Below are 24,594 nucleotides of genomic sequence, written 5' to 3'. Positions count from 1 at the left end.
TTTGGACGTTACAGGATGGCGTGTCAATTTATGCTTGTTACATGCATTGTGCCTTTTTAAAATACACAGGAAATGTACAGTTTCTGCTTGTTACATGCATACAGTCTTATGGCATAATGTAAATTTACAGCAAAGGTAAAACACTTAGATTTTATGTTTGTTTCCGTAAGTTTAGGCAACAAAAGCACGTCGTTAGATTTAGGAAAAAAATCATGGCTTGGCTTAAAATAAGTACGTTTGTTACTAACGTCATGTGACATACGTCATGAGACATATGCATAGACTGTATAGAAAGATGGACAACGTGACAGCCCTCAAAAGTGAAGCCAAAACATCTGGATTGCCCCCTGGTGGCTGGCTGCAGTACTGGTCATAAAGCCCATCCTCTCCATGTTAGTGGATCGGACGTGGGCCAGACTAAAAGCTCTTTCTTGCTATTTACTGGCTGCAGTCTGGTGCACAAAGGACGCCTTTGTGCGTTGGTATCTGATGCGGACATCCAAGGACAAAGCTGGGGTATTTAAAGAGGTCAGTTATTGCCCTCTGTGTCAACAACTGCAGCTGCGCGTGCCTCTGTGCGTCGGTATCTCCCGCAGATATCACCGACAAAGCGGCGGTATTTGATGAGCTGGGAATAAGAAAATGGAGAGGGATCAAGCATGCACAAAGGATACTTCACTGCAGGTCACAAAGACGGTCTGCACACTGTAGGTTATAAATTAATTCTCTGTTCTTTTAAGGCAACGTTTCGATCTACAAGAATTTACTGAGGAACATCTTGTAGATCACAACCTTCTCCTTTGTGACCTTCTTAAAATGGAGTTGTGTGAGGAAATATGTACAACAGACAATAAAAAAAAGTTGGTAATGAGACATCACTTCCACATGAACTCGTGTTGCATGGGGGCAGCTATGCTAAATGTTAGATAAATCAAACATCACACGGAATTTGATACATTTTATGTTTAAATGAACAAAACAGAGATTACAGCAGAGGAGAGAATGTACATTTCTTACAATGTGACAACACTGAAGCAGCTTTTTTTTTTTTTTTTTCAGAAAATACATCCTTCAAAATGGATTGAAATGTAAAGTATTCAAGTGAAAGAGCATGGCTTTTGTATTTACACGATCTCTAGATATTTTACACAATTCTAGTTTAAATATATAACCTCAAACACAATATTTACCAAACCAGAGAGGAAAGGATACAGCAAACATGAGCAAAAACGCCTAGTTTACAAATGACATAAATAAAACCTTCATTTACAGATTTAAGTACGTGACATTTTATTATTTACATTAACCTTCATCCTGTCCTGCTTTTAGATTAATAAGAACAGCGATGACTTATAATCAATGCAGTTTTCATTTCTGTTTCATTTCAAAGGTTTATGAAGAAGCTGTGACGAATCAAATACTCACATATCATGTAGCATGACACGTGATAACACACTGCCACATTCAGATCCTGACAGATTATGGGCCAAATGGCTAAAAAAGTTCAGTCGTGTGATCAGTACTGTTTGATGAGCCTTCGTCTCTGTGAGGTCTTCCTCAGTAGATGTCTGAAGTCATACGGGTTGTCGTCAGTCCGACTCTCTGTGGAGGGCATTCTGGGAACGGAGCGCCTGTCGACAGGAGAGAGCAGTAAACACATAGATGGAAAAAAAGGGAAAACAATAAGAGATGGTTTGAAAGATTTGAGCCAAAAAAACAAAAAACAGGATGAGAAATGAGATCTAAAGATCCACATTCAGGGGAAAGATTTCATATTGTTTATTATCTTCAGCAACAATATATCATGTGCGCGGGCTGTCTGAGGCAGTGACCAGGCAGGACTGGGAAACAGATGAAATTAGTACATAGATTTGTCATTTTGAACGGCTGGAATGCGAAATGCAAGCGTGAAAAAAAAATCTGTAAAGAAAGACACACTGATCCTGATGGTGCAAGTACCTAATGGTTCCATTGCAATCCAGCTAAAATTCTTAACTCTATCCACAGCTGTTTGTAGGATGAAGGTCACTCCCTCTGTATCCATCATTCAGCAGCAGTGTTGTGCGATCTATCTGCAGTCTTTCATTTGTCAGGAATTATAATTGATATTTTCAAATTAAAACTATACAAACAGTTTTCTTTTAAAAAAAGACAAATTAATTATATCTCACTTTATCTCATGATTTAAATGCACTGCTTTGTGTGCAACCTTTTAATCCAATTTAGCAAACAAAATTGGATTCTACAGCGCACGTTTTACTGAGTCCAAGCAGTTTCCCTACAGACAAACTGAAGCATCTAGTATCATATAGTCAGTGTACACAGACATTAATCTCTATCAACAGATATCTGCAGAATCTGTAGGTAAAAGGAAAATATTATCAGAAGAGTTCAGGTCTCTTATTGACCAATCACGTTTGAGCGGCAGGTAAACAGTCTGTGTGGAGTAGCACTGGCCGAAATGCAATCTGGGAACCCATCAGCAATCATGTGCCAATGATTTCGCTTTTTTATTCGCTTTTTATTTATTATTTATTTGCATTCATATGCAGATATCTGTTTACAGAGATTGGCCTATAAGAGCAAAAGAGGAAGTCTTGGCCCAGACATCTGCTGGCTGCACCGGAAAACCCAGATATATTAATAGTTGGCCCTGGAGGCTTATTGTTGCCACACTGATAGCTGATGGATTCTGAGATTGCAAAGACATTAAAGGCGCTGTATGTAAGAATGTGGCCAAAATGGTTACTGCACTCAAATTCAAAATACTGCCGCGAGTCGTGTCCGCCCCCCCTCCCCTACAGATTCGAGGTTGCTGGACAGCGGCACGCTGGAGACTGATTTGTTTGCCCACGGGCGGCTGCCGTGGCAGGGCCGCGTCGCCGCGTCCTTGATCTTCGGTTTTCCAGCGGACCGTTCGACCAAGTCCGGCTTCTCTGCTGCTAACGCTGCTGCCGGGAAAGTCCGGCTTCTCTGCTGCTAACGCTGCTGCCGGGATACAGCTGAGGAGAAGCCGGCTGCTAATACTATGTACCGGGACATTGCTAAAGCTGCTGCCAGGATACAGCTGAGGAGAAGCCGGCTGCTAATGCTATGTATCGGGACACTGCTAACGCTGCTGCCAGGATACAGTTGAGGAGGAGCCGGCTGCTAATGCTATGTACCGGGACATTGCTAACGCTGCTGCAGGGATACAGTTGAGGAGGAGCCGGTTGCTAATGCTATGTACCGGGACACTGCTAACGCTGCTTGCTGTGCTGCTGTAGCTCAGTCGTAAATGTAACTGATGCTGAGACTCTTCTGACTGCGTGACTGGTAGACGGCGGTGGGTGGCGCAACAGGCCAAAACACGAATTCAAAACATAAACATGATTTGCGGACGGTAAAAATGTTTAAATGCAAATATTCTGGCTGTACTATTGTTGTCGGTGAGATCAGTATGTTATATGAACATTATTCCTTAGTCTCTGTGACATATTAGGAGGATTTTACGACTATTTGCTTTAGATTTCTTACATACAGCTCCTTTAAATCAGTGAGACAGCTGGAGAAAAATCAAGGAGGTTATTCACAACCTGGACCGTGAGGCGTGGTTTAAAAAGGTCCCAGAAAGCTAGTAAGAGGACCTTTGAGTCAAAAAATGAGCCTCGTTAAAAATGGAAACCATGATAATGTGAATTTCAGTGTCTGCATGTACGTTTACATGCACAGAATATTTCAGTTTTTGCCCTTATTCTGATAAAGACAGCATTCTTGCTAAGCTGTTTACATGGCTAATGAAAAGGATAAATATTCCAGTAATATTCCTGTTTAAATGCAGCCTTGTGTTCTCAGGTTATTGTGCCCTAACATCCTTTATCAAGTCAAAGTATGGAAAAGTGGAACGGCTGGCTCTTGTTCCATTTTGCTTCTTTGCGTCAAAATAGGATTTTTCTCAAAGTTTTCCCATTGGTGGCTGTTTTTATTAAAGAGGGAAGCAGTGTTTGGATATTGAACACCACAACCGCCTCCATCTTCTATTCCTTCAACCAGCTTCTTGAAAAGGTTGGCGTTGTGATATTTTTGCATAAAACCTGCCGATATCCAAGTCTTTCATGATGTCTAAAAGTAGGTGTGTTTCTTCTTCAACCAGAAATTTGGGCTTTTCTTTTGGGCGTGCATCTTAACCCAACAGCCTTGCAAACTGTTGGCAAGTTGGCTTGTCTACAATGCACAGAACTAACTGTAAATAGGCAAGATGCAAACTGTGCAAAGTGTGAGACGCATATGAACGTGCTGTGTTCATGTCCAAAGAATGCTCCTAAAAGAGCACTGAATCTCCAAAATAGGAAGTTAACTCTCTGCTGCTTTTAAAGCATGAGAGACGCTGATATCATTGGTTATATTGATAATGACGGCCATTTTTCTGCAGCTTTCCAAAAAAAGAGCTCTGAGTTGTTGCTCTTTTCTGGACCATTGATGGTAATTTGGTATATCAAACACATAGAGAAGGACGTACCTGTTGTCACTGACAGGTTTGGGAGGTGCTGGTTCAGTGACGGCCCTCTCTCTGGTCTGTCTGCTGGCAGCAGCTGGTTCCTGCTCTGTGGACCGCCTCGTCTCTGTAGACCCTCTCCTCTCTATGGACTGCCGTCTCTCGGGCAGGCTGCTGGGTGGCGTCTCCTCTGTGGGGATGCAGGGTTCAGACCTGCTGGTGGACAGTTCACGGTAGTAGTGGTCATCCACATCCAGCAGCTTCCCTGGACTGGAGCATGAACAGAAGGAAGGGATGGATGAGAGGAGGACAATCAGACACTTGGGCATCACTTTTTTGGTGATTGTTTATATACAGTCTGGTGACTCATACCAAATGCTAGTTTGAAGTGGTGGCGGTCATGAAAACAAAATCATCCACACCTTTATACACTCTTGCTTGCCTTCAACTTCATGTACACTGGGATTATCAGTCAGTCATCCCTGTTATGCCTGTAACTGTACCAGAACACTGCAGCTAGGCTCCTGACAGTTATCCTAAAGAGGGACCACATCCCCCCAACTCTGGCCTCCATTCACTAAGATTTTAAGGTTCTCCTGTTTGTCTAAAAATTCCTAAACGGTCTGCCCTCTCCTTTACTGCAGACCTTCTAGCCACCCGTTCTACCTCCAGGTCCTTCAGGTCGGCTGCTTTTTGGCTCCTGGGTGGCTATCTGAATTTAAGCTCAGGGATGAACGTGCCTTTGCTTTTGAAGTCCCAGACTATCCAAGACCCCAGACCTATCAAATCTGCCCCCTCCATTGACTCTTTTAAGTCCAGGCTAAAAACATACTTTACTCACTAGAGTTTGAATCGTCCCAATGTGGCTGTTTTTTGACTTGTGTGTATGAGCTGTGAACGTTCATGTCAATTTTGTTTGGTCTTATATTTCAGATTTTAGCTTCTTGTTCTGTTGGTCATTGTGGGTTGTTTTCAAATGTGCTTGACTTGATAACTGTCCTGAGATACACAATGTTAAAAAGTAATGTCCAGATTAAGCAGTAAAATGTAGGTTGCATATCATAGGAAGTGGTTTTGCAGAAATAGCAACTACATGTGATTCAGAACAGCCCCCAATAGATTTCATTTCCATTTAGGAACGTTGAGGAACCAGTGCAGCCTTAACATGCACTGACAAACAAAAAAGGAAAACATAATGAGTTTGAGTTTTGGAAACAAGGGAGACCTAAAACAAAGAAAAAAACAGACTGATGCATTTCAGCCTTTGCCAACTTCTTACAGAGCAGGAAACACAGGGGCTTAATATAGACCCCTCCTAAATGACTGCAATCAAGACCTGGTAGATCACAGGTGTGTCTTCTCACAAAGAGACTATAAAATATCCTTACACACTTAAACAAAGCATTTTAATACACATGGCAGTGGATATCAGAGGTACAATTTACCATTTATCTTGAAAAATATGATTGGATACATTACTAGACATAGATGTGCTTGAAACTCCAACTGTCTATATAACATTTTCTCTTCATACATTGTATTTAATATTTCTGACGTAGTATTTTAATGCTGGCGTTCTTCACGCACCAGTTTGTGAAAATCCTGAGTGTTTCTATTATTGTACAGCTGCAGACAGGTATTTTTGTGGTGGAAAATATACATTTTTTATTAGTCCAGTGAAGATTATCATGCTGTTCAAGCCAAAATCCTGCATACTCAACAGCTGAACATTCAGACTGCACAGGTTTCTAGATTTCCTGTTGTAAGTAAGGAAAATGTTTGCTTTATTCACTTTTTGTAACTATGTTTGACTTAATCCTTTCTTCTGATCTTGTTTTAAATGAAAATGGTGTTTATTTGATCTCTGATAATCATTTAGATATTATCAAGATATTTTGTTTTCATTCATGACATTTTAACTTCCAGTTTGCCTCAGTGGCTGTGGTCTAACCATGTTTGCTCCCTGATCTGTAAAACACTGACAAATGACTTGGTGCTGTTTGGTTCCACTTCGACATCTGAACAAATACTTTCATTGAAACTTCAAAAACTGAGCAGATATGGTTAGACTTGGGTCTAAACTTGGGTCTAACCATATACTCAAAAAAATGAGGTTTAATCTTTCTGTTTTCAGTGTGTCCTCCCACATGTGAGCTGCTTTTTCAGATCCACATTCTCTGTGTCTTTGTTGGTGCCTATTGACCTACTTGTGGAATTTGTGGCACCTTACACAACATCTTGTTGTTGCTGTTGTGTAGTCAATATGTACAATCTTGTAATGGCCTTTTTGTTAATTTTCACAACAGACATGCTTTGTTTCCTGCCCAGTGGCTACAGATGTAAATAGCTTATAGCAAAGTCTGGCACAGCTAAGAAGCTGTGCATTGTCCCTGTCAAATAAACACATAAATAGGTCTGTTCTGCATTAAAGTGAAGGGAAAAATCTGAAGGAAAAAGTCAATAATTTCCACAAGTGATTGTGACCTCCCAAGCTGATACGACTTTTATCAAAAATGTGTTTTGGTAGTCATTTTGAAAACATTTTTTTTCCATTTACTGAAGAAGATAAAGGATAAAATAGTCTATTTTATGTTTTCAAGTCAATGTCCTGACAGGATTTTGCTTTGAGACACTTATTTTGCCAGACAAGTAACTGACAGATTACAGAGGAAAGGATGGTAGGAGGCTAATTATGAAGCCAACAGTATCTAGAGGTATAAAGCCCCACAGCCTCACCCTCAGCTACAGGGATGCTGTCATGAAGTTAAACCTCCGCTCTGACCTCCATTTGCACAGAAGTGAGAAAAAGAGAATTCCCATGTGGAGATTTTCCAGTAAACTCTGATGATCTAACACTGCAATGAGGCCCAAGCTGACTTTATAACTGTAATTGCAAATAACACAATCTTCCCACTGATGAAGCATGATAGACGTGCTGTTTGATGGTAATTACCTCCCTGTTTTCTGGCTGAATAAAATGATAGAAACACATTTTTACACAAAGAACTGGATCAACACTGAAAACAATTTAACAAATAACACTGAAGTAAAGCACGTGGCATTGTGCATCTTCTCATGGAGAGGCTCGTGCTTGTGACAGAGTGAGAAGTAAACATCAATGACATCTTTCTCCGCTTAGCTGTAACGTTAGATAGCTCAGTGGTGCTAAGCGAGCTAGCAGTAGATGTACATTTCCTCCTACATGGTGATACAGTTGACGGGTGTAGTTTGGGAGAAAGAAAATGGGTTCTTCATGAAACTGCTCACAACAAGGTCTGTGGATTATCTTGAGTAACTGGGTCATGATTTCTGGAAAGAGACATTGCTGTTGAGTTTTTCAATTGTATTTTTTGGCACTTTGAGCACCACAAGCTGAGTGCCATCTAGTTCCATTATACTGGAGAGAAGGCACATCTCTCCGGTCGATATCTCCAGCACCCTGCAACTCACACCAAAACAATTGAGATTGATAGATAGCACTGCAGGTATCCTAATGTTTTTAACTCTAGCACCATCATGAGGTTCATATTTTTGGTTTTGAGTGAAATTTCTCAATGATTATTGAAAGAATTGCTATGAAATCAATCAGGTCCAGATTACCATGTACCCCCCTGGATCGACCATAATAGCTTTGCTGACAACTTTTTGATAAAAACCTTCTCCTCTGGTGCTATGATAAGGTAAATGATAAGTCGGTATATATATATACACATATACATATATATATATATATATACATATATATATATATATATATATACACATATATATATATATCAATGTGTGATATTATATATCACACATTTCTGCTGTGCTTATTTGATGTATTTTGTTGCTTTGCTAGCATCTTTGATAAACCAAATCTAAATCTAATAGCATGGAAGCTATATATTTGGAATATTTCCATTGCTTTACCCGAAACACAAACTGATGGAGGCAATAGTAAACCAGCAACTCCCGTGTTCTGCAAAGTAAAATTACTGTTTTTGTCAATGGAGTCTTGTGGCTTTGCGATAACAATTTTAGTTTCTGTCGGAAAGGGCTGTCTGACACCAAGGTTAAACGCTTGGAATATTCTAAATACTGTATACTGTACACTTAAACTAATGGTGATTTTGTTTAGGTGGACCTTTTGTAGGTAGCTTAACACTAACCAACTGAGGCAACATTTCATTTTATGTACATGATGCAGGGGTTTTCTGGAAGTTATTGTAAACATGGTTGTCGGCTCTTGTTTTTGGATTTCAGTGGATAAAGCTTGAGCTTTTGTAGTTATGTAATTTGTATTTACACCTGGTTCAGACACCAGGGAACCAGTTCAGCCCTGATAGCTGAACCAGGGTTGGTTCATCACTGGTTCACTGCTCACACTAACTACCTGGATTTTCCTCTGATTATTTTCATCAGACTGTTTTTTGCTGCTTTCGGAAACATAACACACCCTTTTCCCAGGTACAGAGGAATTTTCCACAGAAATGACATCAACACTGAGTGTTGAAAATAGCAAATAAGAATGGTTTATTGAGCTGGCAGTAGGGCTGAATCCCTTCTGTGTCATATCTGTAGATAGAGGGCGCAAAACAGACATGTGATAGATCATTGCTTTAATATTGTCAATAAAAGAAATCTGTGGTTTGCCATTACTGTTTCTCTCTGCCTCCCTATTTCTCCTTTTGTATTTCTTTACTCCCATTTACCATCATCACCTCTGTCTGTCTCTTCAGTTTTCACTCTTCTTACCACCCACGCTCTCCCATCTCCCATCCTCCTCTGCTGTCAGCTTCAGCCAGAGATGCAATCTTTCCTGCTGACCTTCTCATCCCTAATGATGCATGTAAACTGCTCCTGTCCATCGCTGGCTTTATTTATCTGCTTACAAATTATTACCCTTGATGTTTAACGCTGTGTCGCACTGTGTGTGTGCATCATCAAGGTGTGTGTGTGTGTGTGTCTCTTCAGACTGCTGTGATAAAGTACCCTGGCCCCTTCTTGTTCAGCACAGCCCTATCGGTCTATCTTCACCCCCTCACTCTGGGCGGTACGCTCACCTTGTGGCCTGTGCGACACATACATATGCATGAACACACACATCCACACACACTCTCCAGTCACCTTTTGTCACCAACCTTACATACCACCACACCAAATATGCCTGATGCCTAACATTAAATTTTCAGTATGTTTAGCTAATGTAACCAAGGTGAAAGATGAGGCTAATTAATTTCACAGAAGATGTGTGTAATCCTGCAGATCATTAAGTTTGGACCCAGACACTGTCCTTATGTTGGCGCTGGGCTATAGTCATTACTCCTGACCCGCTGTGCCAAGCAAGCAGGCAGCAGGCCAACCTCTTAAAAACAGTGGTGATAGGTTGTTAAAATTCGGTTGAAGTAAGGACTTGCACACTTACTCCTCTTTCCTGGGCTTGCGTTTATCATCCTGGACGGACCGCTGGGAGGAGAGAAACAGAGGAGAGATAACTACACGTCAATCAAACACTCCCAATCTCTGTGCTCAGTTAAAGCAAAAAAGAAAGTGGTTTTAGAACAGTGGTTCCCAACCTTTGGCTTGTAACCCCCAAAGACTGAGTTTAAAAGTTGAGACCAGTTAGCCAAAGAGAAATTTTAACCACGCTAGCAGCAAATATCTCAACAACAACACAATCAGGCTCCTCAGGCACTCAGTGACCTTGTGGCTCCACTTCGGGCTCAGTGGAGCATTCAGAGGGAATTGTAAGGTGCCCTTACATAAATCCTCATTTGGACTAACAGCTTTTTTTTCTGGGGATCAACATGTTGAACTCCTTACTGGCAGAAGAACACTTTTTCATCCCAACTCGTCAAATACAGACACTTGGTACACGTTGAAATGAAACACCCTAGGTACCCTCCTGCGTCAGTTTTGGATGTTCAGTGATGGCGTGTCAATTTACGCTTGTTACATGCAATGTGTCTTCAAAATAAACTTAATTTTTTACAGGAAAAATACAGTTTCTTCTCCTTGAATGGAGATAGTATTTAAAATAAACTTACAAAGAAGTTAAAACACTTCATTTTTAAGTTTACTTCCTTCGGTTTAGGCACCCAAAGCATTTGGTTAGGCAGAGGCAGTCCTGGCTAGTTTTACGCCCTGGGCGAACCATCCCTCGGCCCACAAACCCCCACCGCTCCCCACCCCCCACGGTACGATACCAGTGAAAGTATCACGGTTCTGAGTAGTATCANACTGGGCAGTCATGACACCAACGAAAGAGGAAATTACTGGACCTGGAGTCGGACTTCTCTGTCGCCGGTAAGCCGTTATCTTGCTCCGCAGAGCACTATGAGCCTCCGCCGAATTCCTGTCTGTGACCCCCATTCAACACACAACCGCCAGGATTCGCCTTTCCTTTCTGCTGCTGGTTGAAACGTGATAATAGGGGCGCCCCAGCGCCCACTCCACTAACTTGACGTGGAAATGAGCGGTAGTCTAGAAAACTGGCGAGTTTTTTTTTTTTTTTTTTTTGGAGGGCGCTCGTGTGCCCTCACATAGATTGCCCACATTGCCCATAGCAAAAACCGTCCCTGTGGTTAGGTTTACAAAAACCCCATCATGGTTTGGCTTACAATAACCACAGTTATTACCAATGTCATGTAACGTCGCCTGACACACGTCATGCGACATATGTCACTCACATAGTATGCTGCACATATCAGTACAATACATTGTTATTAAAATAACTCCATTTACTTTTGGTTTCACACAGAAAACCAACAGCTGTCAGCTGGCTCCAGGGTGAAAGTCCAGAGTTTGTTTGACCCATTTCCCTCCCCTTCCATCTGCCCTATGTGGACTTTCTTGCTTTTGAAAATAAAGAAGTTGCCCACAGTGTCAGAAAAAGCCACTGCCCTGTGTGTATCATACCGCTGCTAAGGGTGCCTCTGTGTACAAGTGTCTCCTGCCAAGGTCCACTGTCAAAGAGTTGGGAGTGAGACGAGCTCAGCAGAACTCAAACTGGATCCTGACTGAGATCATTTTATTATTTTTTTGAAGAGAGATCAGTCATGTTTCACAGTGCTTACTGTATTATAATTTGTGTCTTGTATTGTTCTATCCAAGTTTGTGTTTTGTTTTATCTGGTAATAATCTGTCCTCTAGCGCCACCGTCGGTCATCTTTTTATTTGCTTAATACTTTGGTTTGTGACCAAATTGTTTCCCATTAGCTTCAGCTGTACATGCTAAAGTAAGCATGATCGAAATTATACTTGTGAAACATCAGCATATTAGCGTCGTCACAGTGAGCATGCTAGCATTAGCATTAAGCACATACAACTGCTGTGACTGAGAGCAACCTCACAGAGCTGCTAGCATGTCTACAGACTTATAAGGCCTTTGCTACCAAGTCTATATTTTTTGTCCAAAATAGCTGCACTTTTAAAATAAATACGACCTCATGTTGTGTCAATCACATTTACACACTGACGGACAGCTCAACTCCTTGATGTAGCCATGGTGCCAAATGCGAGAGGCGGGCAGAAAGTTGCCAAAGCCAGAGAGGTAACTCCAATGGGGAGAAGCAAGGGAGCAAATTTGTCTTTCCATTCTGTCTTGTATTGCGAATATTACAACAATTAGGGATATATTTGATTTTTTTTAAAGGCCTAAGAAGGTAAAAGTGTCCAGTAACTTATAGAAAAAGCAAATATTAATATAAACAAACACAAACAAGATTTTTGTGTTGCAGATACTGTTTATATTTTTCAGCATTCCTATCCTGTTTATCCTGTCATCATGACTCTGTTATTCATGTGGCCTTTTGTGGGGTTGTGACCTCATGTTGGGAACCACTGTTCTACAAGACATTTGTGACAGCTATTCACTTTTCAATCAATAGAAGCATTTCTAAAATATTAAATCTCTTTACCTTTGAGCAAATTTTGCATCATTAAATTTATCAGGGAGTGATCAAGTTATTATCGGGTCAATCATGTTTTTAAACTACAGTGTTTAAAGTTTCCTACTGCTAAAGTTTCTTACTCTTTATCAAAAGTTGAATCTCACGTCTCCATTATTAATTGATTAAATTATTGATGAGATGCATTATACGTTATATAACTAGGTCAATTAAACAGAACTGACAGCATTGTAAACAAACCTTAAGTGCTGCAAAAAGAGCTACTCTGCGCTCGGCTATTGTTCGCTGAAATCATGAAACATTACAAATAATTGCATGATGAGAACACTGAATAAAAAACATTAAAAACAAACTGCTGAAGAAAATTATTTGTACTAAATGTACTAAAGAAACTCTGGACAGTACCTCTTGTAGTTAAGAGTAGCGCAGACGGGAAAAAAAATTGCCAATCAATAGTGCATTGTGGTGGCCCATAGCTGGGGAAGCAGTTACGTTGTCACATGGCAGCTGACGGCAAAGCTTTGTTGTAGTAAATATCTGAAATTGTTCTCCGTCTCTTTTTCTGTGACTCACATGAATCAGGGTGTAATAGGTGGAGTCCTCTGGTGTGTTGAGGGTCTTTGGCTGCTGGGTCCGGCGGGGGGTCCTAGACTTTCTCTTCTCTGCTGAAAAGTGACAAAGATTGTTGAAAACATCAGGCAGGAGTTTTATGTTGTGCTGAGCGGTTAAAGTTAGACGGAAGACGCTGGGTAATGATTCCTGTAGGAAGCATTCAAATGAATGGACACTGAAAGGAAAACTGAAACTCAAACACATGTTTACACATTATTAATCTACAATATTCTTTTTAATGATGTTTTTTTGGCACCCTAAAATGCCTTTTAACAACTTTTAATAGGTGTCTATCTATATGGGGAGTTTAAAGAGTTTATGATCGTCCTGCATCTGCATTGCATCATGGTTTACTGAGGTTAATGTTAAAAAGGGAAATGTCTGCTTTCCTACATTTTCTGTGATAAATTTAATATAAGAAATATACAGTAGCAAAAGAGAGGCTATTTTTTTTTACGGATTATTAATTTCACTTTAATGGCAAAGGACGTTTTTTCACTCTTTCACACACAGGAGAAAAATGAGAGGAGAGAGAGATGGGGAATGACATGAAACTGCAGTCCCTGGCTGGACTTGTTGGGATACATGGACGGCGCCTTAAACCCCTCTCCCTCCGGGGACCCGGGCATCCCAAAGGCTTTCTGTCTAAAAACACTGCATCTTAAAGAAAAGCAGTACCACATCTCCTGCTTTTTCAGCTTTGAGACATAACATTACTATTTGCTAAAATTATTTTTAGTCTGTCCTACCTTACAGCTGGGGTAGGCAGTTTTGTTTTGGCTCATTTGGCAAAAATCCCATGATAAACTTTGAGCAATGTAATTAAAGTAGTCTGAGAGAAAACTAGACTTCTGCACCTCCTCTTGGCTCTGCTTTCAGGCTTTAGAAAATCTAGCCCATGATGGGAAACTTTGGCCAATCACAGGTCATGTCAGAGAGCAGGCGTTTCTATTGATTGTTCTACAAATACAGATGTGTGTACACATTCAGTGAAAGTGAGAGTGGCGAAGAAGCCTGCAGAAAAAGTTGATATTCCAGCACTGGCAACAACTGCCTACACTGCAGAGCAACCCAAACAAAGAAGACAGACTTATCAGAAAGAGTCTGAAAGAGGGTCTAAAACCCCACAATAAAACACATGTCAATATTAACAAAACGTTTATGAGACGGAAAGTATGGGGTGCTAATAGCTGAGCCTTCTGCTAACCGGATTCAAAGGCTCATAGCCGTGGCTAATTCAAGTTGATATAGCTAGTTAGAGCCTCGAATTACACACTGACCTCTGACATATTCCCCTCTGCTACAGATCAGCCCTGACTACCTGCCAGATCAACAAACTTTCTGTTGCTGTTGTTACATTAGTTAGTCCAGCCCACTGTAACACCAGTGCTGGGGGGTTTGCACCGGCCGAATTCAAGCCATTACGGCCCCAGAGCCACTGCCCGCTCTCCCCCCAGCAAAGCAGCCCATAGCTGTAGGGAGCGAGGCTTAGGGGGTGGCTAAGCGAGAGCGAGAGGAAGGAGGAGCTGAGCGAATGTGCTGCATGCAAATGTTCAATGAGAAATGATTCATTTAATTCAATGTATGGGCAACACTGGGGTTACTGTATGAAATGAGTGCATTTGCCTGTGGTCGCCTGGTGGGAGGGGCTTCAGACAGAGAGGGGAAAGCTACAGGAGGAAGGTGTGATTTTCAAATTCGCGCTTTTTGGTGCCTGTTCCAGAAAACTGCATACTCCAGCTGTAAAGTTTGTTAAAGGTGGTGATACTGTCTGCAGAAACCTGCGACCTGACAACATGATACCAAGTGATCTGAAGGTTTTTTTCCACTGTGATGGGATTCAGAGGAGGTTGGGCAAATGCTACAAAAAGAGTTAAACCGTCAGGTCATCAGGGATTTGTCGATTATTTTTGTCACTTTTGTGGCTAACCATCATGATCAAACAGCTCCAGAGCCAGCGGTATCATTACACACATGGCTGGTTGGACAGAGACTATTGAGTGTGATGTGGCACCATGCCGACCTCTGACTCTGTTGTACTTATTGAGCTTTCCTCCATACATACTGTAGTTTAACCCTAAGGCCTTTGGCAGTTTGAATTTTCCAACAGAGATTATGTGAACCAACCTTTGACACAATCAAAGTGTCCTATAACTTTGATTTCCTGCACTGTATTGAACATAAAGAGAGAGTCTGTGACCAGCTGAGCAGCTTTTCATGCACCACGTGCTCCACACTGTGGTGGACGTGTTGCAATCTATCATATCTGTCATTACTGTTACAAATTCCTCTTTTGGCATGTGATTGTAATTGCAATTATGAACATATTACAATGACCTTTGCTTGTTGCTCATTATTAATCACCGTTCATGCAAGAGGGGAAAACACACGGCAATCCATCATGTGCAGAAGCTCCTAGGTAACGGAGGTGAAAACTTTGTAATATTGAACAACTGTATCTAAAGGTCAAGCTGTATTGCTCAAACAACTAAATCCACCGATTTCACACACCCTCTTATTAATTCCTGCCATAATTGTTTGAAACGCTCGCTCGCAAAACGTGATTAACATTTGACGACCTTTCCCATGAAGAACAAATGTGACTGGCATTCCTCTGCTTTCATTGTGTGTGTCACAAATGATTCTGATGAGGTTTATTGTGTCAATGAAATTTACAGCTTAGGACTGTCGATGGAGAAATGACCTAGTGGGGCTGAGAAGCATAATTTAATCGGGAGTTGCAGTAGTCCTTGGAAATAACACAGATAATTTATTCTGCTTTACCTCAGGCACTGTGCTGCTGTGCTGAAGAAAAGCCTGTAAAGGGCAAACATGCCCAGATTAAAGGAACACTGTACTCTAACAGTAACTCTGTGTGGAGTCATGTGTGTATTATGTTTCACTCTTAGCTCTATGTATATCTGACATCAAAATGAAACCAGACATTAGCAGATCTAAAAGTACAACTGCAACTGCATGTAAGTGAATTTCACTTAATGAAACAGTTTGACATTTAAGGAACATGCTTTTTTGCTTTCTTGGTAAGCATTAGTACTGTCTGTACAGTATTGAAGATAGAGCCAGCAGTCAGTTAGCTTAGCTTAGCATTAAGACTGGAAACAGGGTGAAACAGCGAGCCTGGATCTGTCCAGTTGCAACAAAATCTGCCCACCACTGCTACTGGACAATTCTGTACATTTTCAAAAATAAATTGTATTCAATGGCAACATTAACGATATCTCTTTTTGACTATATCTGTACATGGGATTTACTGTATGGATTAAGGTAAGGGAAAGATCCTGCTTGGGACAACAACTATGGTTAAGGTATAAATAAAGGAACACTTCACCCTCAAATCAACAATTCAAAATTTTACTCTACGAGATCACAGGTCACCACTGAGCTAGCTAACATTACAGCTTAGCCGAGGAGGACACCATTAATGTCTGCATTTTGCACTGTCACAAGCACAAGCCTCTCATCCATGAGTAGATTCATGTCTTCTTTTGCGCAGTGATATGGCTGGTCTAGTTCAGTAGACAGAAAATAGCTCCTTTATTTTTCTGAGAAGAGACATTAATGTTGAGTTTTTCCAACACTCGGCAACTCACACCAAAATAATCTTGACTGATAAACAGCACTACAGGTAAGAGGAAAAACAAGTATTTTTGATTTTGGGATGAACTGTCCCTTTAACAATTTTTTTTTTCCTACAAAATCTGTGCATGGCAACTACAGTATGGTTTAAAGTTTGGGAAAGATCACCCTTAGAACAACAACTATGGTTAAGGTGTAGTTACGGTTTGGCAATAAAACGCTTTGTTAAAGTTGGATTTTGACTATGTAATAAAATAAAATCTTCCTCCTACATATGAAAAGTTTAATTTATAAACCATAAAATGGAACCTTGCTCAGTTCAACGCACTCAACCTGGAACCTTATTCGATCTGGTATTCGATCTAATGGCTAATGGCTAATGTTAGCAACCTTACATCGATATTGGTGTGTAACTGACATCTTGGCATCTGTGTGTCTGTATGGCTCTTCCTTATTGTGCTACTCTTTCACAACATTTTACTTCAGTCAGGTTGCCTTATGTTAAAAAAGCAACTGACTTGAGAATGTTCAGAAATTCAAAGAAAATTCAATTTGTCATCTACCAGGATTGCCACTTTTGGCCTCAGTAGCCACAGTGAAGCAGCTGTGGTTAGGTTTGAGGAAACTAAATCATTAATTCAAGGTTAGGGAAAGCAGTTCGTCTGTGACAGCACAATAAAGTCACCAAAGATCAACTGAATGCCAAAATAATCATGATGCTGTCTAAGGAAAGACAGTCATTGGTATTATTACATAATCATTGCATTATTTTCTCAAGACACCTGAACCCACGACAACAGTGACATTTCAGCTGCCAGCTCTGTTTTGCAAAGACGGTGAACTTTCAATTTGCTGCCTCCCCCTGCTCAGCACCCCAAAAGCAATTACACCTATCACCTGTGCAAATCAAATTTTATTTTTGATGACACATTGGGTAGAGAAGCTCTTCCTGTGTTGGCACTTGACTTTCCCCGGCTTCCTGATCTAATCAAGCGTCACGAGAGAGAAAAGAGAACGGCGTACGTCGATAACATCGGCTTCCTCTGTGAGAAGACGGTAATAAAATCTCTGCTTCTTTCTTAACATAAAGAAAACAAGAACAGTGGGGAAAAAGCAGGCACAAGCCCACACACCTTAACTTTGAAATAATAAATACTGAGCAAGCAGCAATTCCTGTCTCAAACCCTTTATATTTACAAAGAATAATGTTTCCTTTTTTGTTCAGTGTAGCAGGAAATGAAACAGTTGCACTCTGACTTATGTGGGTGAATGAACGTCATTCAGCTGTGTGTCTGTGAGGGATAACGTCAGTGCAGCAAAGACCAAAAAAAGTCTCTAGTGAGGGATGAATAGACTAAGAGAATACAAACATGTCCTCCTTAGACAGACAGCCTGTCTTCCTTAATTACCTAAGCTTCAAAAACAGAACCAAAAATGCACATTAACCTCAGGTCAATCCACGCCAACATTATGAATTACATTTATTGCTTTATAATCTGTTTTTCACAGAGCATAATCTCAATTATCTTACTTGATTGGTGAATCTGGGGAGCATAGCCATTGATTGCTTTTCCTCTCACAAACATGCCATTGCTCTCGGGGTTTGATTGATGGGCCTGGATGATCTCATTCAACTTCTGCTGCAGGGCCAGAAAGTCCTGAGAAGTCTTTGTGATCTGTTGAAGAGATTTGGAAAAATAATATATGAGTGGGGGAAAAAGGATGTGTTAAAGAGGTGATTGGGTAATTTTGCTTTCAATAGCCCGACACCATTACTAACAGGTTAATTTTTTAGGAAAAAACAAAGTAATGCAAAGTTACGTATTTGTATTGTAAATGTTTTGTGTTGTAAATGCCTTTTACTTTATTATCTGATGGCTTTGCTGACAGACAGACAGATAGTTAGCCGCATTCACATACAGAAAAACACATTGCTCACTGCCCTCCCCCTGGTCTCCACTGGTTAGCTAACGTTAGCATTGGCCAGTCTGCACTGTGCACCACCTAGCTCGGGTGGGAGCTAAGTAAGCTAGCAGTGCTGCTAATTCTGGATTAACACTGCTAAAGCCGTTCTCATGGCGGGATGATGTTGCTGTGGAAACATGGTAGCCACCCTCTGGTCTCCACCAGGTAACCTCGAAAGAGTTATGGCCAAACTACATTGGACATGGACGCAGTGCGCCACTGAGTGCCTCTATTTTAGTTAGCCAAAGCTGCTACACAGGCGGCTCCTGCCTGCACGGCTCTTCTCTATTTTAACATGGCTGATCTATTCTTTCCCCTTTATGCGCAGCTCTGCGACCCTCCAACTGGTAATAAATACATAAAAACCTTGCTCCGCCCTGCCTACATCTTTTGGATGTAAGTTGTTTATTTTGAGCCGCAAACCCTGTTTAGCACAGTTAACTATGTTAGCACCACTAGCCCTGCTGACACTGCTCACTGTTCTAACAGAGCTTAACTGTGATGCTATAGGGGGTTTTCAGCCCAAAAATGAGCCACTTGCTCACAGGGGTGTCCTGAGAGAGACCAAAGGGTGGGGACAGTGTTTCCACAGCAACGTTGTTGAGTCAGGATGGCATTACAAGCAGCAATCATGGAATGAGCAGTGCCGCTAGCTAGCTCTCATCTGACCCAGTTGTTGGGCAGTGCAGAGAGGCCATGGCTAACGTTAGCTAATCAGTATAAACTGGAGAGTGGGTAGTGCACTTTGTTAATGTGGTTAGCTGGCTGTTTGTCTTCCACCAGATCCAGGTGGTGTGCTGTGCAGTGAACTGAAGAGTTGCTAAATTAACCTATAGATTGAAATGTGTAACCAATCAAAACGGACTAATGGTTAATCGTTGTCACCCCCTGTACAACCTAAAATGATATTATTACCTGTTTGGAGAAGTTCTCTAGTTGTGAAGCTTCTGTCTGCGCTGTCTGCCTGTTGGCCTTCAGGTTCTTTCTGTCCTTGTACCCTCTGAAGTTGCTCTGGATCTTCACTGCAGCCTGCTCTTCCTCCAGTCTCTCTTTTTCAGCATCTGTCTCCTCTTTACGTTCTATCATCACGTCCTCAACATCCAGGGCTGCTTCCTCTGCCTCCTCTTTAGTTTCCTCTTCTGCATCATTGGCAGCTTCTTCCTTTGCTTTGTTTTTCATTTCCCTCTCTGCTTTCAGTTTCTTTCGATCCCGATGGCCTCTGAAGTTACTCTGAAGGACTGTAGCAGCTTTTTCCTCGTCCAGTCCCTCTGGGCTCTCAGCAGAAGCATCCGGCTGGGATTCTGGCACTGATTCTTCTGTCTGCACTACCTGTTCCTCTTCTTCTCTTGGAGGTTCTGGTGTAACTTCCTCCTCCTTCTTTTTCTTCTTCTTCGGGATCTTTCCTTCCTCCTCGAGTCGTTTGCGCTCCTTGTGGCCGCGGAAGTTACTCTGAAGCACCACAGCTGCTTTGGCCTCGTCTGGGTCCTCTGACTTGACATCGCTTGAAGAAACATCTGCAGCATCTTGAGCTACTGTTGATTCTTCTTCCTTTTCTGTTGCTTCACTGCTGACTTCCTCTGCTGGTGCTTGAGCTGGGGGCACATCTTCCTCACCTGTAGGGCTGCTCACTGTGGGCACTTCTTCTTCAGCAGTAGGACTTTTTGGTTTCTGTTTCTTAGCTGGGATCTTGCCTTCATCCTGCAACCTCTTCCTCTCTTTGTGACCTCTAAAATTACTTTGGAGGACAGTGGCAGCCTTGGTTTCTTCTTCTACGTTAGGAGCCTCTTCCCCTGCAGCTTTTTCTTGACGATTCTCCTCCTTCTTATCCTCCTCCTGCTCTTCTTTTACAGCATCTGCTGCCGGTGCATCCTCAATAACCGCTTCATCTGCCAGTTCTGTGTGTTCGTCATCCTCTGGCACCTGCGTGTGATCACTGTCATCATTCTCTTCTGCTTCATAAGTACTTTCCTCCTCATCTTCATTCTCCTCTTGTTTATTACCTGTCTTCTCCCCTTCCTCCTCTTTGCTGGTAGGCTCCTCTTGCTCTGTCACTACGTTTGGTGGTAACTCTAGCTCGGCCCCAGCCATCGTCTTTTTCCTCTCCTTAAACTTTTTTCTCTCTTTGTAGCCTCTGAAGTTGCTCTGGAGAACCACCGCAGCCTTAGTTTCGTCTTCCTCATTTGTTACTTCGTTGTCAGGAGCAGCAGGTTTTTCTTCACTGGTGATCGTCTCTGGTTCAGGAGTCTCTTCCTCTTGTTCTTTAAGGGCCTTCTCTGCTTTCTCTTTCTCTTTGGCTTCCCTACAAACAAAATGGGTACATCTTTGTTATAGATATTTTTCAGTGCTATATTGTGTAAACTTCCTCCTCTCTCATACCGTTTTCTTTTGAAGCTCTTCCTCTCCTTGTGCCCTCTGTAGCGAGCCTGAATCTTGGTCGCAGCTTTGTTCTTCTCATCTACCAACTCCTTGTATTTCTTTTTTGCAAGATAGCCCCTGCAAACTGAAGAAGGCAACAAGGGAGATGTAAACCAGTGCAACTAAACCAAGCTTAGACTGTGTTGGATAACAGATTGCATCTCCGGCTACATCTACACTCATAAATTTTCATTTCAAAATGGCGTCGTAAAATGAAAACAATCTGCAATAATCTCCGTCCATACTAATACGCTAATACATGACCATTTAAGTACACTGGGCATGCACTAAAGAAATACTAAAGAAACTGAAAAATGTAAGACCAGAGATTTCTTTGCTTGGACCTACATAGAGGTAGAACTGTTACTGACAGTTAGATATGAGTAAGCGGCAGTGAAAAACGGATTGGGAGTTGTTGCAAAGTAAATATGAAATGAAAACGTATATGTGTAGCTTCAGATTGTTCTTACCAGCCTGAAACTGGACAATGAAGGCCTCAAACTTTGCTTTGCTTTTGTCATCAGCCACCCTCTTCCGAACTTTATGACCTCTGTAAGCTGCAGAGTGTGAATCAAAAATCAAAACAGAAATTGGATTTTAAAACTTAAAATTACAGTAACTGCTTCATGTTCTGGAAGATAACAGAGTGCACATTTTATTTACCTGACTGCAGCACCAGAGCACTCTGTTCTCGCTCTTTTAATATCCGCCGGTATCGTTTTGCTCCGAGCCAGCCTCTGACATAAGCCTGGAGCAGAATGATCCGCTGTGTGGCCTGCTGCACCATCAGGTTCAGATGTTCAACGTGGTAGTATTTGAGAAACACCTGAGAGAGGGGACAAACAAAACATGTTACCATGTCAAATTTATGTTACTTTTTTACTTACTAATATTGAATTGGAACAGCAAATTGCATCTTTTTCTGAGCAACCATGGCTTCAGCTACAAGTATGAATCTTATTTTAGGGATGCACCGAAATGAAAATTTGTGGCCGAAGCCGAAGCCGAAGCCGAAGCCAAAGCCGAATAATATTAAACGCTTGGCCGAATACCGAGTACCGAATACCGAATATCATTTAGTTTTTCATTAGTTTTTGCAGATGAACCCCCTCCAGATTAGTGTTGTCACGGTACCAAAATTGGGACCCACGGTACGATACCAGTGAAAGTATCATGGTTCTGAGTAGTATCACGATACCACAGCAAAAATGAGGCAGATGTGCCTTTTGTCATTTATAAAAAGATAAATCACTTTTCTATAATACATCAATGATATTTCAATGGAATAAATTACTTATTGACTTATTCATACTTCAAAAACAGCATCAATAAGTGATTAACATAGGGGGGATCAAAATAAAATAAATAAATAAAATAAGAATCAACCAGCCACCCTCCTCCCCTGACAAGTCCCTTCATAAGTAAAGAACAGTCCCTAAAGTGCGGTGAGGTTTGTGGGCCGTGAACGGCTCGTTTCTCCTCTGACACATCACGTACGGTCTGTGTTCGGCTGGCTCGGCTGTTCAGGTACTTCTGGGCAGTCATGACGCCAAGAAGAGGATATTATTGGAGCCGACTTCTCCATCGCCGGTAAGCCGATGGCCGCCGTATTTGACAGGAATACATTACTGTCTGTGTCTGTGACCCCCATTCAACCCACAATCGGTGAGATTCGCTGCTCGCACAGCGTACTGAATGATCTAAGCCCATTTTGCTCGCTCAAAACTATTTGTAGTCGCAAATGTGAGTGCGGTGACGGATGGATCACCGCACTGCCGACATTTTACTTCGCGCGTCACGGCACACTGTTTGATTGCGTTATCAAAACACGCCGCTATTATTCAGCCTTGCTTTTAACTTATTCCACCGAATACCGAATGTGTGTTTTTTTGCAATATTCGGCCAAATATATTCGGTTACCGAATATTCGGTGCATCCCTATCTTATTTATAATAAATCATGCTAGAGAGCACTTGTAAAGTACAACTCCTTCCACTGAGGTGGCACGTGTTTTCAAACAAATACGTTCTCATGCAAACATGTTTTACAAGAAGCTGGTAGAGTTGTGGAGTGTTAATGAATAAGGTTCAGTCTTGATTTACATGGCCTTGCCTTCATGGATATTTTATGTGGTCATAATGATGAGACAGTGTAAAAAAGGCAAGCTCATATGGGCTTTATTTTGTTGTCAGAGCTATTGCACAGAGTTATTGCACGCAGTGACTCAATGGGGTTCTGTTTAAGCCTTTTTTAGTGAAACCGTTTCCTGCACTTAGCTTTGGTTAAACTTGGCCTCAATGTCTTGCTCAGTCACTCTTGAAGTAAGAATGGTGGAGCTTGAACTTACATTCAATGACATGCTCAACCATGTCATGTCAACCAATCTGTATTGTTAGTAGCCCATACTACTCCTCCATAGACCCAAATTATTTGGATGTATTGGTGCAAATGACTGAGTTCTGAGATACTCATTAGCAAAACTACAAAACAAGACTGTACAAAAAATTCAGAGCAGCTTCTCATTTTTAGCCGGCGCTAATTTCCACTTTCATTGGTTAAAATGAAAATGGACAGGTCATAACTAACTTGATTACAGGCCAAAATGAAAGCTTGCTGTTGACAAGTTAGTATGCTCTCTGCAAACAAATCATTCAGTGCATACAGTACCTTAGTCTTCCCCATTGCCCAGTTCTCCAGTTTGGCCTTCTCTAGTATTGCAGCGCATGCTTCTTGAGTCGCAGCCGGCTCTTCATGAGCATGGAAAGCCAAGATGTAGTACCTGTAACAGTCAGTGTAATCAGTTGGACTGTAATACATCACACACTGATCCATTTGATCATCTCTGGTGTGAAGTGAGAGCCCGCTGACCTCTTTATGAAGTTAGCAAACAGAATGCGATGAGAGTAGCCCTGTCTTCTGATCTTTGCGGTCTCCAGGACTCCGGTGTATCGCAGCTGAACCAGCACCTTCTCCCGGTCAAACTTATTGGCATGGCGATCGTTGTTTGGTTTGATACAGCGAACAAAGTGAGGCTGCCCTGCCACCATCTTAGACAGCAGGTCCATCAGAGAGTACTAGAAAGAGTAAAGAGTGCAGTGGTGAAATGTAGCTCAGTACAAATTCAAGATACTTTACTTGAGTATTTCCATGTTGTGCAGGTTTAAACTACTCCACTACATATCAAGAGACATATACTGCAATTTTTACTGCACTACATTTTTCTGACATAAATACAATTTTTCATCCCCTTCCTGTCCAGTGAAAACCATGTATACCAGATGAATTTTGAACCTAAATTTGAATGAAGATATACACCAAGATATCAAACTTACTCTGAAGTACGAGGCCACTGTCTGTGTTCTCATATTGGTGGTTTCTCTCGGGTGGTAAGGCTGGTCTGTGGGTTCACCCGGCTGAACATACAAACACACAGCTGGTCAAAAATCACAATAACTCATGGTGTAGTGTTTGTGTCTCTATAGACTGAATGTTTTTACATTCAACTTCATGAGATACAAGGGAATATTTTGGTACAAAGCCAAGCAGGGAGTTGAGCACAGGAGGACGAAATGAGGATACTGACCTACAGTTACCTGTAGGTGATTCACATCTTTAAAGGAATACTTCAACCCCTGA

General features: G+C 41.5%; 1 protein-coding gene across 1 annotated transcript in view; it reads right to left on the bottom strand.

Moving 5' to 3' along the window:
* Positions 1-969: 969 nt before the first annotated feature.
* The window catches only part of myo3a (myosin IIIA), a 97,207-nt gene continuing 73,582 nt past the window's right edge, over positions 970-24,594 (bottom strand). Inside the window, exons 25-36 of the mRNA XM_050056451.1 lie at positions 24,291-24,371; positions 23,827-24,032; positions 23,626-23,737; positions 21,622-21,784; positions 21,429-21,515; positions 20,920-21,043; positions 19,459-20,842; positions 18,110-18,254; positions 12,943-13,034; positions 9,885-9,925; positions 4,499-4,744; positions 970-1,631 (exon numbers count right to left, since the gene is read on the bottom strand). Of these exons, the coding sequence (XP_049912408.1) occupies positions 1,517-1,631; positions 4,499-4,744; positions 9,885-9,925; positions 12,943-13,034; positions 18,110-18,254; positions 19,459-20,842; positions 20,920-21,043; positions 21,429-21,515; positions 21,622-21,784; positions 23,626-23,737; positions 23,827-24,032; positions 24,291-24,371 (2,796 nt within the window). The 3' untranslated portion in view covers positions 970-1,516. The remainder of the gene's footprint in view (positions 1,632-4,498; positions 4,745-9,884; positions 9,926-12,942; positions 13,035-18,109; positions 18,255-19,458; positions 20,843-20,919; positions 21,044-21,428; positions 21,516-21,621; positions 21,785-23,625; positions 23,738-23,826; positions 24,033-24,290; positions 24,372-24,594) is intronic.

Source organism: Epinephelus moara, chromosome 11 (genome assembly GCF_006386435.1).
Source record: "Epinephelus moara isolate mb chromosome 11, YSFRI_EMoa_1.0, whole genome shotgun sequence".
NCBI lineage: Eukaryota > Metazoa > Chordata > Actinopteri > Perciformes > Serranidae > Epinephelus > Epinephelus moara.
This window is presented reverse-complemented; position numbering and strand designations above follow the sequence as displayed.